The sequence below is a fragment of the Gasterosteus aculeatus genome, chromosome 9, assembly GCF_964276395.1.
Source record: "Gasterosteus aculeatus chromosome 9, fGasAcu3.hap1.1, whole genome shotgun sequence".
NCBI lineage: Eukaryota > Metazoa > Chordata > Actinopteri > Perciformes > Gasterosteidae > Gasterosteus > Gasterosteus aculeatus.
In genome coordinates, this window is record NC_135696.1 from 2,581,281 (window position 1) to 2,595,782 (window position 14,502).

General features: G+C 50.4%; 1 protein-coding gene across 5 annotated transcripts in view; it reads left to right on the forward strand.

Moving 5' to 3' along the window:
* The first annotated feature begins 706 nt into the window (after positions 1-706).
* Positions 707-14,502, forward strand: part of sh3pxd2aa (SH3 and PX domains 2Aa) — a 59,529-nt gene continuing 45,733 nt past the window's right edge. For 4 of the 5 annotated variants that reach the window (XM_040186811.2, XM_078080130.1, XM_078080131.1 and 1 more), the window contains exons 1-2: positions 707-2,251; positions 8,731-8,811. In XM_040186811.2, the coding sequence (XP_040042745.2) occupies positions 2,069-2,251; positions 8,731-8,811 (264 nt within the window). In that variant the 5' untranslated portion in view covers positions 707-2,068. Of the gene's footprint in view, positions 2,252-5,037; positions 5,147-8,730; positions 8,812-14,502 lie in introns of those variants that run through there. The other variant, XM_078080133.1, reaches the window with a different exon arrangement.

Sequence of the window (14,502 nt, forward strand, 5' to 3'; positions counted from 1 at the left end):
GAATAACAATGCTACCTAAATCATAAAACGTAGATCTCACTGATAATTGAAGGACAATGTTAAAGAGCTCTGAACATCAAACAGTTCTGAACCTGCCTTTATCCAACATGCAGATGCACGCTCACCGTCCACCTTACAAGGTTTGACCCCCCCCCCGTTGCCTTCAGAACTGCCTTATTTCTTTGTGGCATTGGCAACATTCCTCAGGTCTTTTGGTCCGTATTGAAATGAGAGCATCACACAGGCCGTTGGAGTACAGCGAACTTGTCATGTTCGATAAGCCAGTTTGAGACGATACGAGCTTTGTGACGTGGTGCATTATCTGCTGGCCATCAGCAGATGGTACACTGTGGTCATAAAGGGATGACCATGGTCACCAACTGTCCATAGGTAGGCTGTGGAATTTAAACCATGCTCAAATAGTAAGTTAGTTAAATATCCATCACACCACCAGCAGCCTGAACCGTTGCTACAAGGCAGGAAGGATCCAAGCTTTCATGTTGTTTAAGCCAAATTGTGACCATCTGACTGTCACAGCTGGCATTGAGACTCATCAGACCAGGCAACATGTTTTCAATCTTGTATTGGTGAGCCAGTGTAAATGATGGTCTCTGTTTCCTGTTCTTAGTTAACAGGAGTGGCCCTTGGTGTGGTATTTTTTTGAGTGTTTATTTGAGTTACGATTGATTTGATTTGATTTGATTTGAAGAATTTTATTTCTTGAACATGTAGACACCAAATAATAAAAAATTTAAAAATCAACATAGACGTAGACCACAAAATGAGAAAATACACCTTTTGTTCAAGAAAAGGAGTAGGGGGAAGCAAAAGCTTATAGATACCCACCCCTTTCTTATCCATATTCTCAATTAGTATATATTACTTTGAAGATTAATATCATACATACATACACACACTCACACACACTCTCACCCACACACACGCACGCATACTCACACGCACAAATAAATACAATTTAAATTTCCTTCACTTAATATTTTCACAGATCTCATATTTGGCTAATGTGTATAATTTAAGATGTTTTTTGAACTGTGCAATATGTTTACAATCTTTGATCTTATCTGGTAAGTTGTTCCACAACTTCAATGTTGGAAACATTCTCCTCTTCCTCAACAAGGCATGTTGGTCCACACCACTTACTGGACAAGTTCTCTCTTTGGGACCATCCTCCGTACACGCTGGAGATGGTTGTGCGCCAAAACCCCAGTAGATCAGAAGTTTCTTGACCTACTCAGACCAGTCCGTGTGGCACCAACAACCACATTCACTCAAGTCCCCTTTCTGAATTTCAGCTAGTTGTCTTGACCACGTCTACACGCACAATGTGGCTGATTAACACAAATTGCTAGTGTATGTTGTTTACTGTATGGACACCAGCTAAATAAAAAGAAAGCACATTTAAGCATGTGAAATTAAACATCATTGTATTAATGAAAGAGGTGACATCATTGGCGTGTCACGGCGGCCGCTGGTGCGCGCGTCGCTGCGTGCACGGGGGGGCAGTGTTCCGTCGTTAATTGGCTCTCTCCTGGAGGGCAGGCGGCCGCTGATTGGTCAGCTTGTAAACATCTGTATCCATATCTCCGGCCAGGGAGCAGCGCGTGAGTCAGAGCGCGGACGGCGCTATCCCGACTCCGAACGCCCGGCCCGCGCGGAGGTCCGCTGACATGCAGCCGCGCTTCACTGTCGTAGAACGCGGGAGGACGAGCTGCGTTGGCCCCGAGGGGATGACCGACATGATACGGACACGCCGGCCCCCCGCTGCCCGAGGACGGAGCCCCGCGCTCGTGCCTTTTGCTTTATTTCTTATCTAGGTGGCCTCGAGGACGTCCGCGTGAAGCCCGTCCCACCGGGTTCCCCCTAAATTGCCCCGGCTCGCGCCGAACCACCGGGGGTTCCGCCCGGCTCCCTCCCGAGCGCACCGCCCGCCGGAGGCTCCCGGCGTGCGGCTGTCCCCCCGCGATAGGCACCGCGGCAGACACAAAGGACAGCCGCTCCGCGCCGCCTCTTCCACGCGCCGGGTCCGGCTGACACCGCTCAGCGATGCATGTCGGGATCTCTCTCCCGCGATAGGAGGCGGCTGATCCGGAGCAGCGGCAGCGGCAGCGGCAGCAGCAGCCTGTCTGTCGCGTCCATGCAGAGCCTCTGCAGGGTCAAGATGCAGTTCCGGACGGTGCTGGACGTGAAAGTCGTGGACGTGGAGAAGAGGCGCAGTCCGTCCAAACACTACGTGAGTCCTCTTGTTGCCCCGCGGCCCGCTCCCAGAGAGGAGTTAGCAGACGCAGTCCATCGGCTGCAGGGAGCCGCTGTCACGCAGCATCAACAGCATTGTGACTCCCAGCAGATGTGTTCTGACCGCAGCCCGGAGCTTCGACCCCCGAGGTCAAGGTTTCATTCATGGAGAAGTAGAATTAGCGCGTATGGTAACAGGTCCCGGGTTGAGATAACCACCAATAATCCAGGTGTTGTCTAGTCTTCTTCGTGGTTGGCACCATGTCTGAAATGGACAGTTCTCCTGCCCGTGTCTCTATGACTCTGAAGGTATCTGGCTGATAAAATGACCTCACACTATGTCCATTTAGTTGTTCTGGAGCCCATTGGTCACACGCGTGATCTTCACCAGTAGATCGAGGACATCGTGGTCTATTTGACTCGTTGTCCGCTGCCTTGGCTTAACCACTGAGCTCGTGTTTGTCCTTGGCAGCGCCAGTTGTCACAGTGATCTGACACATTTCTCATGGGTCATCATTACCGACCCCTTTGCTGCTGTGGCTTTCCTCATCACTCCACTTGTTATGAGGGAGTCTTCTGTTCCCCCGTCTCCCAGATCAGGTCATAATAAGTTTATAACAAGTCATAAACCACCCACATCCTCTGCGTACCCTGTGTGCACTGGCCTTTGAGTAGCCATCGGAAACAGACCACGCAGCAGACTCCACATGGCAGCCCAATTACACTGTGCCTGGAGCTGTTGGAAGCCACCAGTTCTCCCTGCCGCCGGTTTGCTGTGGGACGCATGGCGTGGTGTTTGCCTGATTACACAATAACCTCTCTGCTTCTGTCCACGAAATAACCACGGCCTTCTAACTGGATGTCCACGTGGCTTTGAGATTATGTAACATGCTGAGAGGAAGGCTCTTTGGTGCACGAGGGGTCCATTAGTACACGAGGGTCCTGAACAAATGTGTGCCTTTGCATGAGAACACACACACACAGAGAATTGTTCTCACTCTCGGTTCCTTCAAACTCTCCCGTTGAAAACTAATTATTGTGCGATATGCAAATGTGGCTGAACCCTGATTGGTGGCAGGTGCTGCTCTCCATGCCTACTGGTTGGTCCGGGGACCTGTCCATCGATGTCACGAGCCTGTGGACTGATATCCAGGCCGAGAGAAGAGCTGAAGTGTAACAGGAGCTCAGCTGTGTTTCGGGCGCCCCCCCCCCCGCCCCCCCCCCCGGGGGGAGGCCCTTGGCCTAGTTTTCCTGGCTAGTCACTGTGGGAAAAACGGAGGCGAGACGCAATCTGCGGCCCCCATCGGGTGTTGGTGATGGTTGTGAAACCAGCTGGACATGCTCGTCTTAGGAGACAAGGGGCTTCATGTCATCGGGACGTGGGGGAGGGCGGGGGGGCACGGCCGTGTTTACCGCTCCGGTTTCCCTACAAGTGCCTGAGCCCCTGTTGTTATTGGGCACCGTAAAAAAACGTCTTCAGAGAGCTGTTCCCAACTCAAAGTATGTATTTGGCCATCAAACAAAGAGGGAAAGGCTCCCCGGTGTCCGATGCCCCCCCCCCTAACCAGGAGGCTGATGTGTGCCGAGGTTTATGAGGCCAGCGACTGTTTGGCAGAGTGCGCTAAAGGGCTGTGCATGTGTGCGTGTGCATGTGTCCGTGTGTGTGTGTGTGTGTGTGTGTGTCAGCCAGGGTCTGGTTTGCAGAGCCGTCACTCTGACCCGATACTGACTGAGTGTGAACCGCCGTTACATGCCGAGTACATGTTGTTTTCATGGCTCCAGTGCCAGATGTTGTTTGTGATTATGGATCGTCTCACGAGCGCGAAGGAGCGATTCCCTCAGCGAGGCGTCTCCGGCGCTCGGGGTGAAAAGCACGCGGCCCGGTGCTTCATCGCGGCCCGCGGGGCTCTCTCCTCAACAGCTTGACTTATGGTCCGGGCGTCGCTCAGAAGACGCTCAGAAGTGCACTGGCTCTGCTTTCTGGGGACATGAACGTGCTGGAGGACCCGTCCCACATTTCTGGACACTTAAAAGGCAATAAAATGAGACACGACTATAGCGTTGCTTTCCTGTCTATAAATTCATTCGTTCATTCATTCATTTGATGTATAATCAAAATAATAAATCATCAACATTACATTACAATACAAGTGGTCCAAAGTTAGACATGACAAGAGACTTATTTCTGAAACTATTGGGCACATTTCTGCTCCACACGCGGTTTCAAGTGGTGCTTTTGTGTGACTCTTTAGATCTTTAGATAAGTGCACCAAGACCTGGACGTCTCTGGCCTCCAGTCATCTGGTCTCAGCGTGGCCCTCACTGGAGATGTCTCATGTGGCTTTGGAAGTCACGTGTCTTTAAACACTAGCGTCCTGGCGTTCTCCTCCCTCATAAGCTGAGTGTGAACGCCTTCCTTTTCTGTCTTTAATCTGAACCGGTCAGAATGGTATCGAGGTGCACAGGACGTGTCACTTCCTGTGTCCACCACAAAGGCAGTTTCTCAGAGTACAAACCCCCAGTGGGCTTCCTGAGGGACTCATGGCCGGGACTGTCCCACAGTCCATTTCCCTCTTGGGGACGTTCTTGATGGCCCTGCTGAGAAACCTCTGGGAGAATTTATTAAAGGTCATTGGTTGACGTGGAGACGTATTGGACGAGTGAGTATATTTAGCCTGTGGTTCCATATGGAAAGACTTAACTCCCATGTAAGAGGAGCATGTGCGCTTCCATGCCCTGTAAGTGTGTTGTGAGTGTGGCTCATAGCTAAGTGGGAGTCCTGTGGTTTAGGCGGGGCTCACAGCGCTCCGTGGCCTGCTCCACCTTCCCGGCACTCTGCTGCCTTCTTCACTTCACAACGGGCAGACTGCGTCCCGACTTTCCCCCCGAAACTGTAAGTTATTTTTCTCTCTCGGTATCATTGAATGAGCTGAAGTTAATAGAGAAATGGTTATTCTGTCAAAGGGGTACGAGGGGGGGGTCTAAGCTGTAAACTCAGCTTGTATATTCATAGCCTGATTCATGAGAACATGATGAAATAATCAGAGGTCCTATTTGTTCCGTCACAACAATTCATGTTTGTGTCTTTGCTTCTGAGATTGAATCAAGCTTTTGTTTTCAAGTCCCTCTTCCTCCGCGGGAATAACGGGCGTACGAGGGCCTTTCTTCCTATCTGGGACGTTGGAGGCCCCCAAGCCTTCTTAGCCGCGTTTAGTTCCCCCTCCCCTGTGTTTCCCTGTTCATGTTTTTTTTGACTCCTCTTCTTGAACAAAGTTAGAAGAAGAACATGGCGTTTTGACACGTCGGGGACCTCCATACTGGTTTGTGACCAAGCGGTCGGTGAAACGTGAGTAGTAATAGTACAGCCTACTCACACTCTTCGCCGGGCCTTCTGCTCCTGCCTCCTCCTGGTTCGCAGAGTAAGCTGCTCACGTGTTGTCCACAGAGAAAGCTCACGTAGTAGTGTACAAGTGTAGTGACACACTTGTAATGATGTGAAGTGTGTTCATCAATACGATACACTTATAGTCTATAGCTTTAATACAATTACTTCAGTGTGTTATAAAGCATTCGTTGCTTGTTTATATAATACTGCACACTGAAACTCACAACTGGCTGTACTGGAACTCTGAGTCAGAGCGTGGGCTGCATGAGAGACATGAAGGCCAAGCAGCCACCGTGTAGTATGCAGAATAAAGTCTGTATGCAGAAGAGTCTGTATGCAGAATAGAGTCTGTATGCAGAAGAGTCTGTATGCAGAATAAAGTCTGTATGCAGAAGAGTCTATGCAGAATGAAGTCAGTATGCAGAAGAGTCTGTATGCAGAATCTAGTCTGTATGCAGAATAAAGTCTGTATGCAGAATAAAGTCTGTATGCAGAAGAGTCTGCATGCAGAATATAGTCTGTATGCAGACTATATTCTGCATACAGACTAGATTCTGCATGCAGAATATAGTCTGCATGCAGAATATAGTCTGTATGCAGACTATATTCTGCATACAGACTAGATTCTGCATGCAGAATATAGTCTGTATGCAGAATCTAGTCTGTATGCAGAATATAGTCTGTATGCAGAAGAGTCTATGCAGAATCTAGTCTGTATGCAGAATAAAGTCTGTATGCAGAAGAGTCTGTATGCAGAATCTAGTCTGTATGCAGAATAAAGTCTGTATGCAGAAGAGTCTGTATGCAGAATCTAGTCTGTATGCAGAATGAAGTCAGTTTACAGAATGAAGTAGGATTAGATGAGCGGATGCTCACTGCATGGAGAGGTGCAGCAGCTCAGACTGTTCTACTTCACTGGGAGTGTTGAGGAGTGAGTCTATTTAGAGACGGGCAAGGGGCTTTAGGTCTAAGCTTGATCTTTTCAGCACAAGCAGACCATGGATGTTTGTTGGTTGGGTTCTAAACTGCAGCCTCCATCACTTACCCATCTGCTCTTGGGGTTTGGATCAGTTCACAGAGTTCACATCTTACCACATGGCTTCACACATGAAGGATTGCCTTCAGGCATTATGGGAGTTTGTACATTAGGTCCCAATCCCCATACTCAGCGCCTGTGATGCACGCAGAGGATCAGGGCTGTGCTGTTGCCCATAACTCATAGCAATGTGACGTGTGGAGGCATGGAGATGTCCAAGAAGGTACACAAAGAGGACATCACATGTGTGTTCAAACTAGAATATCACATTTACTCAAAGAAATGACTAAAGATGGAACATAAAAACCACATGAAATCAGGAGAATGGAAGCAGAGATGATATTAACATTTAACTTAACATGTTTTGACAGAAACAAGTTTCTACAATCACATCTCATTTGGTGAGGACAGTGCTTGGAACATGTTGGAGAAAAATTCAACATGTACAATTTTGGCGGTGGGGCGTGAACATTTTCCTTCCTCCAAAGCGGGTTGTGACAGAAAAGGTTTGTGAAGCGCTGAGTCAGAGGCTGCTCCACATAGACAGGCTGACCTGCTGTGGATATTTGACCACCCGACCACAGATGTTAAGCCAATAAGTCATTAAAGGTATATTTGGACCAGTGCTCACCACAATGCTCGCAGCTCTGTACTAGCGCAGTATATTAGCTGGTTAGCTCCAGGAATCTGGTCATAGACAAATGAACAGTTACTGCCCTGTTACAATTTACTGTCTGCAACACATGTCATTGTATCTCGGGGTCGGGGGGGTGTATGACCAGTCCGAGATGGAGCCTGCTGGAGTGTGGAGCAGCAACGCCTCAGCAGGGACACCCATTGACTTTATTTCATCTGAATGCTGGACCCCCGCGTTCATGCAGCCTTGACGCCAAGTGGATTTCTATTTGCGCTGTTTCTGCGTCCGCTTAGCTGCAATGATTCGGCTGAGTGACACGGTCTTGATTTATCGTCAATCCCTTTATAATGGTTATTTTAGATGCACCGTGATTACACTCCAGATATTTAACAGCTTTGAAGTGCAAAATATCTGAAAGCCGCGTGAATGCTTTGGCAACGATGGAAACGGGCTCCCGTGAGCCCGTCCTTAGCGGAGACACAGCAGCTTCAGTGTCTGAGGCCTCTCGTTGTCAGGCATCGCACCTGACAATGTGCTCACGCAAAGATTAGCATCCACGATGATTAGCAATGGAGCCAGTGAAGTACCTGGAGAAATCTCCAGCCCTCTACATCCCTCTACATCCATCTACATCCACGAGAGCGTATCAATAGCCGCTTTAGATCACATTCTGGGTGCGTGCTCTGTTAACTCACCGTCATTCACCCTTCACAAATTGGCAGGCTAATCTAATGGAGCAGCTCATCCACTTGGGGGCCCTTTAATGCATATCAGCTGGTAATGACTAAGAAACATTGGCCTCTTCTCGGGGCTCGCTCCCTTCCTCTTGATGGATTGTCGCTGCAGTCAAGGGTGAAGGCCAACGGGTCAGTGTGCTGATCCGTCCATCACATTTATGAGCGGGTGTCATTGAACCTTTGTGGTGGGGGAGGTGCTGTTGGGCCCTAGGAGCATTTCGCAGCTTCAGACACACGTTTATCCGATAACGATCCATCCACAGAGGAATCCGCTAATCGTTTTGTCACTTACCGAGAAAAAGGACAAACCTTCTTTCCTCTTTGGGTTTTTTGCACTGATGGCCGCACAAACACAACGGTCACAAATGTCAAGAGGGCAACTGTGGCTCATTGGAGAGCGGTGTCGCCCCTCCATCACAGGATCGGCTCCGCTAGTGTCCACGTCGATGTGGCTGCATAGCTGCAACCACGGTGTGTGAATGCTAGTTACTGATGGGCAGGTGGTTTTGTGTGTGGTAGCTCCTGTCATCAATGGATGGATGGGTGTGAACAGGTGAATGATGACATCATCGTGTGTGTCATCATTGACAGGTGTCCGGGTCAAAGACCTTCGAGTGGAAGGAAGACTATGAAAGACCATTTACCAAGACAGGTTTAAACTTTGTTCTTCTTCTCTTGGCAGGTGTACCTCATCAATGTCACCTACTCGGACAACACCTCCCACATCATCTACAGAAGATACAGCAAATTCTTTGACCTCCAGGTAATCCCCCTCCTTGCATGTACTTGCGATCACTCCATTGGCCCGGGGTATTTTGAGCATGTCCACCCTGAGAGCATTGTTTTGTATAGATTAATGTGTCCTCCACACCTGGTCGCCCCAGTGAATCCATGTGAGTGTTAGTAATTGGTGGGGGGAGCAGGGGAGACGCCTCGTACAGAAGCAGCAACGCAGCACTTCTCTGTCTCCTCTTCCTCTCTCATCTAATCTCTGCCGTAGCCTCAAAACGTCAGGGAGCTGACAGGCTCCTTTTTTAATAGTACAAAGCACAAATCCACATGGAAGTCAACTTAATGTACAATTATAGTGGGCCGCTGCTAGATTCTCCAGTGCAGGCTGCTCTGATTGGTGGCCTCTTGAAATAAAGTATTTTCCTGTTCTCTTCACTTGGTGTTTAAAAGGGTCAAGTTTATTTTGGAACTCTGAACGAGTTGCAGTGAAAAAGCCGCCTTGTATCTCTCAGATGGACCTCTCCGTGCTGAGAAAATGTTTGTGTGCTTTCATTGCACCTTGCCCCCGTCGGCCCACTGCAAGCTGATACCACATGTGTGTTGGACCAGAGGTCTCCGGGTCACCAGTAAATATAAAAGGATTGCTGTGAGAGAGTAACCGGGGGCCACATCTCAATGGCCACAGTGTGCACGTCCAGAAGGAAATGATGTGCCAATCAGCGGAGGAAAGGCCCTTTCTGAAAGCTCCCATTGATAACCAGTGTGAGGTGGAGAACAACCTGTCCCCAACGTGGAATAAAATATGGAGGTGGAATAATAAACAGGGTAAAGGGAGTAGGGATGGGAATCGAGAACCGTTTTTTTAGAACCGGTTCCTAGTGACCCGATTGTTTGGAATCGTCAGCCAAATTCTTTAACGGTTCTGCTAACGGTCCTCTGTGGCGTTGCGCATGCGCAAACTTTTTTTAGTTTCTTCAGACTGCAGCAAACATGGCAACTAGGCAGAAGCGTCCTAAAGTTTGTCTCTATTTTCACACGACAAAATGACACCTACGCCACTTGTAACCTGTGTAAAAAGTGTGTTTCGTCGAAGGGAGGAAATACAACAAATATGAATAAGCATTTGAACACACAGCATGGAATTAAATTACAGGAATGTCATGTGTTCGATGCATGCAGCAGCTCAGCTAACGTCGGCGCTTCATCTCTTTCTGTCCAAGGTAAACTCCTCAAAAGTGATCACAACCACTCACTGTGTGAAGCAATTTGCCTTTATTGTGTGTAGTCGATCAAGTTATCTTCTGTCCCTTCGTTTGAAGCATACATTTGATCACTTCACGTTTGGATTGAAAGTCCAGTTTTGAGAAATGTTTGATTGTAACGGTGTTAATTATCGGAGGGCGTGTGTTATCAGCAAACATTCATTCATACATTCATTCATACAACTGAGCATATCGATTTTTAATCCATTATTAAACTTAGCATATAGCTACGCTAGCTTAGCTATAGAATCTTCCATTTTCAGCTCCCTACATTGAGGCAGAGGTAGTGTTTGCCTCCCCTCTTAATGGTGGCTGTGGTGGCGGGCGTGGTTTGTCTCACCCGCAGAGGGGACGGAGAAGGGAGTGGTTCCGGGAACGATGCCGGGGGAGGCATAATTGGCCTCAGCTGAGATCAGTGTGGGTCTTCTACCTTTAAGTAGGAGAGATCCGGCGACAGCGAGAAAGGCTGGCGAAGGAGCTGGAGCCAATCGTGTGTGCTGTCCAAAAACGGTTCAATAAAGACTGTTGCTAAACCAGTACGCTGTATCCTCGTCATTTCGTCATCATGGAACTGACCGATGGCAACCACCAGCAGGGGATACCGGCCCAGCCGTTTGTGCTGCTCGGCCACATGATCAGGGAACTGGCAGCCATCCAACGGTAGCAGACAGAGGCCAACCGGCTGTTCCTGGCGGCGCTCCAGCTATAGGTGGGGAGACAGGCTCAGGTGCTGGAGCAGCTGGCGGTGCGGACTGCGGCTGCATCACCAGCGCAGGAGCCCGCGGGGTTCGCCGGTCTCACGCTCCACCGAATGGCGGGGGGCGACGACGTCCAGGCGTTCCTGGAGGCCTTCGAGGCGACGGCGGAGGCCTACGGTTGGTCGGCGGGGGGGTGGTCGGTCCGGCTTTTGCCTCTCCTGGCTGGGGAGGCGCAGACCGCAGCCATGGGGCTGCCACTGGCGGCGCGCGCGATAACGACAATGTCAAAAAGGCCGTGACGGACAGGCTGGGGCTGTCGCCGGAGGACCACCGCCGGCGGTTCCGGGAGGCCAGGCTGGGGCCGCGGGACCGCTCGTTCGCGTTCGGCCAGCGGCTGAAATACGGCGCCACGAGGTGGCTGCAGCCGGACGGCGCTGGAGGGGTCCAAGGGGTGATGATGCGGGTGGTGCTGGAGCAGTTCGCGGAGGGGCTCCCGGCCCGGACGGCGGCGTGGGTCCGGTGCCACCGTCCGACGACCCTGGAGGTGGCCATTACCCTGGCGGAGGACCATCTGGCGGGGCATCCCAGCGGGCAGAGGGACCGGGAGAGTTCGCCGGTGTCAACCTGACCAGGAGCTGCGCCGCGGGGAGGGAGGCTGCCGCGGACGGAGGAGCAACCCAGACTGGCTCCGCGGCAGGCACCTTTTTCCCCAGTCCGCGACCCACTGGCCCCGGGGAACCCAGGCACCCTTCCCAACTCACAGAGAGGTTCTCAAGCGCCGGGGCAGGAGTGTTGGAGGTGCGGGCGGCTCGGTCACCTCCGGAGAGAGTGCCCGCTGATGGAGGTGGGACAGGTGATCCGAGTGGCCGGCACCCTCCCCCAGTCCGGGAGCGACGTACCGTGTTTCCGGTAAGAATCCAGGGGGGTACACGCCAGGCGATGGTGGATTCGGGCTATACGCAGTCTATGATTCGCCAAAGCCTGGTTCGGCAGGGGGCATTGGTGGAGGCAGACCGGGTGAGAATACGGTGTGTGCATGGGGATGTTCACGAGTATCCTGTGGTATCGGTGGAAATTAGATATGCGGGGAAAAAGCATAGAATGAAGGTCGCGGTTAGCTACCGCCTGACGCACCCCGTCATTTTGGGTACAGATTGGCCGGGGTTTGATAAGCTAATGGGGGAGGGGCTGCAGGGGTGCGTTCACAACCGACAGGGTTATGCGATATGTGTGCTGTGCTCAGCGGTGACGCGGGGTCGTCCGACACTGCAGACGGGGAGGGGGAACCCGCGGAGCCTCCCGTAGAGACTCCGCCGGCTCCTGAGTTTCGCTCCATGGAAGATTTTCCACTCGAACAGTCTCGTTACGATACCCTACGCTCAGCCTACGACCAAGTGATACGTATTGATGGTCACCTGGTGCGCCCTGACGCAGCGCAGTCATTTCTGCACTTTTCATTTATTAAGGACAGACTGTATAGAGTGAGTCGTGACACTCTGACTAGGGGGCATGAAAACACTCAGTTGCCGGTGCCGAAAAGCCGCCCGGAAATGATCTTCCAGGTGGCTCACTATAACCCGATGGCTGGTCACATGGGATACGAAAAAACGGTAGACCGGATAATGACCCGATTTTATTGGCCAGGCATCCGGGTGGACGTGCGCTGTGTGTGAGATGTAGCCGAGGGGACTGGAGGTGTGTCTTCCTCCGGGTCCTCCTAGAGGAAACTAATGAACTAATGAATACTTCATGCCTGGCTGTCAACAGTGGCGGGACTGCTCTGGTTATCTTTGTCTGATGGGCCAAAGGTCAGCCAATCTGGTTCGGGCCATCAATTACGCCAGTGGTTCTCAAACATTTTATGTCGAGCCTGGCTGTAGTTCCTCCACGACCCCATTTTGGGAAGCACTGTAATAAGTTAGACAGATGTGTCCTAGTGTAAGGGTCCTGGGCTGCACACTGGGGGGAGTTACCAGCTGGAGATCACACCTTGCCATTTGCACTGTGACGCAGGTAGGCAGCTGACTGACGAGCTCTCTGCCGGCCTTTTGAACCTTTCCATGCCTTTGATAGACCCGTTTGAAACCATGGATCACTTTCCTAGTAACAACTGGAAGGCGGTCTGCCTGGAAACAGTCAGGTGATGCTCAGACTCACTTTATTTAGCTTTGAAGATGAAGATAAAAGCCTTTCCAATGCGTCTCTGCCAGAGTAAAGCCAGCGAGCTTGAGAAAGTGTTTAGGTCGGCATGATATCAGTGCTGTTTAGTGGTCATTTCCTGCTGATGGAATGGGTACATTACTGCGGCATGTTTGCAACCGAATCGTAAGGATACATTTGTGCATGCACTTTTATTCTGTTAAGGGAAAGTAGCAGGCAACGAGTGGAGGCTTGTAGTCACACATCCAGAACACTGTAGGCCTTTGCTTGTGCTTTTTAACAGCAGTATGTCCTTTGCAGAGTACCTGTAGCATTTCATGAAAATCTTAAACTGGATTAAATAAAACTGTAATGCATGTTATTAATACATTTGATTGCGTCTGGGAGACATTTAAAATGAAATTGTCCACGTGGGAGTTCGCTTTCTCCAACTGCAGTCCTTTTTCTGTGAGTGCTGCAGTAATCTTAAACCCACCCCCAAATGCTCTCATTGGTTGAGACGCGTGACGACGCCCATCCGGAGCCAATGCCGAACCCAAAGCTGAACCCAGGACGGACACTTCGATAAATGAACGGGTTAACTCTCCTAGCTTTTTGACAGGGGCCATTGTTTTGTATTCTGTCCACAGGCGGCTTTCTCCAAGCCTTCCCTGGTGCCTCTTTTTCCACGTTTTAGAGTAAGCTTATGTAAGCTATTGTTGCACAGGGGTTCCGGTGTGGAGGCTTTTGTTGTGAAGGGGGAGAGGAAGTTGGTGTGTTGTTGAACTGGGGCTGTTGGGGGAAAAGAAAATAGAAATAAAGTTGCGGCCGGTTCGGCGCAGAACTGGAGCTCTTTTGTTATCTACACAAAGTATAGGCGCACCCGAACCACTCGGATATACTTATTAGCTTGGTTTCTTTCTAGAGTCGGCCCTCAAGGTTGATATTCAGTCCTTCTACAAATAGCTTGATGGATGCTAGCAGCACGCTGCGGGCACACATCATCTTATTTTCAGCTCCCACAATTATACAGAAGCTGCGCTCAAAGCGCTTGGAGCTCTAAGTAGGCCGCTTGAAGGAAACTTATGTCTACACCACAAAGCGCCATCGCTGTGCCACCCTTCAGGATGCGTTTGATGAATAGCTAGCTAGCGTCTCCTTGTCCTTGAGGTGCTCATACTGTAACTCAACTGAATGAGGGAGCCCATTGTTTCAGGTCCGGGATGAAGGACTGATTGTATTTCATTTCTGTGTGCCAGAAAGAGAGGAGCAGAAAACCCACTTTAAGCCCCTTGTGGGATGCAGAGGAAGGAGAAGCCATACAAGGGCTCTTCTGGTGGGTTACAATCGGGCACTCAAGCGGACGGCTACGATCGGGTCCTTGCTGGGCAGGGAGCAGAGGGGTGTAAAGTATGCAGTGTTTCCCACAGCGGAGGCTGAATTTGGGAAAATTGAGCACATTCAGCTGTTTGTGGGACAATTCTTTAGATCCGAAAAGTGATCTGTGTGACTGGGACGGGGACACAGTGGGGAAGAGTGAGACGGACAGAACTTTGGTTTGATGTAAGACACACCAAAGGACGGTATGTAGTTGAAACATTGAAACAAACTTCAATGGGAAGA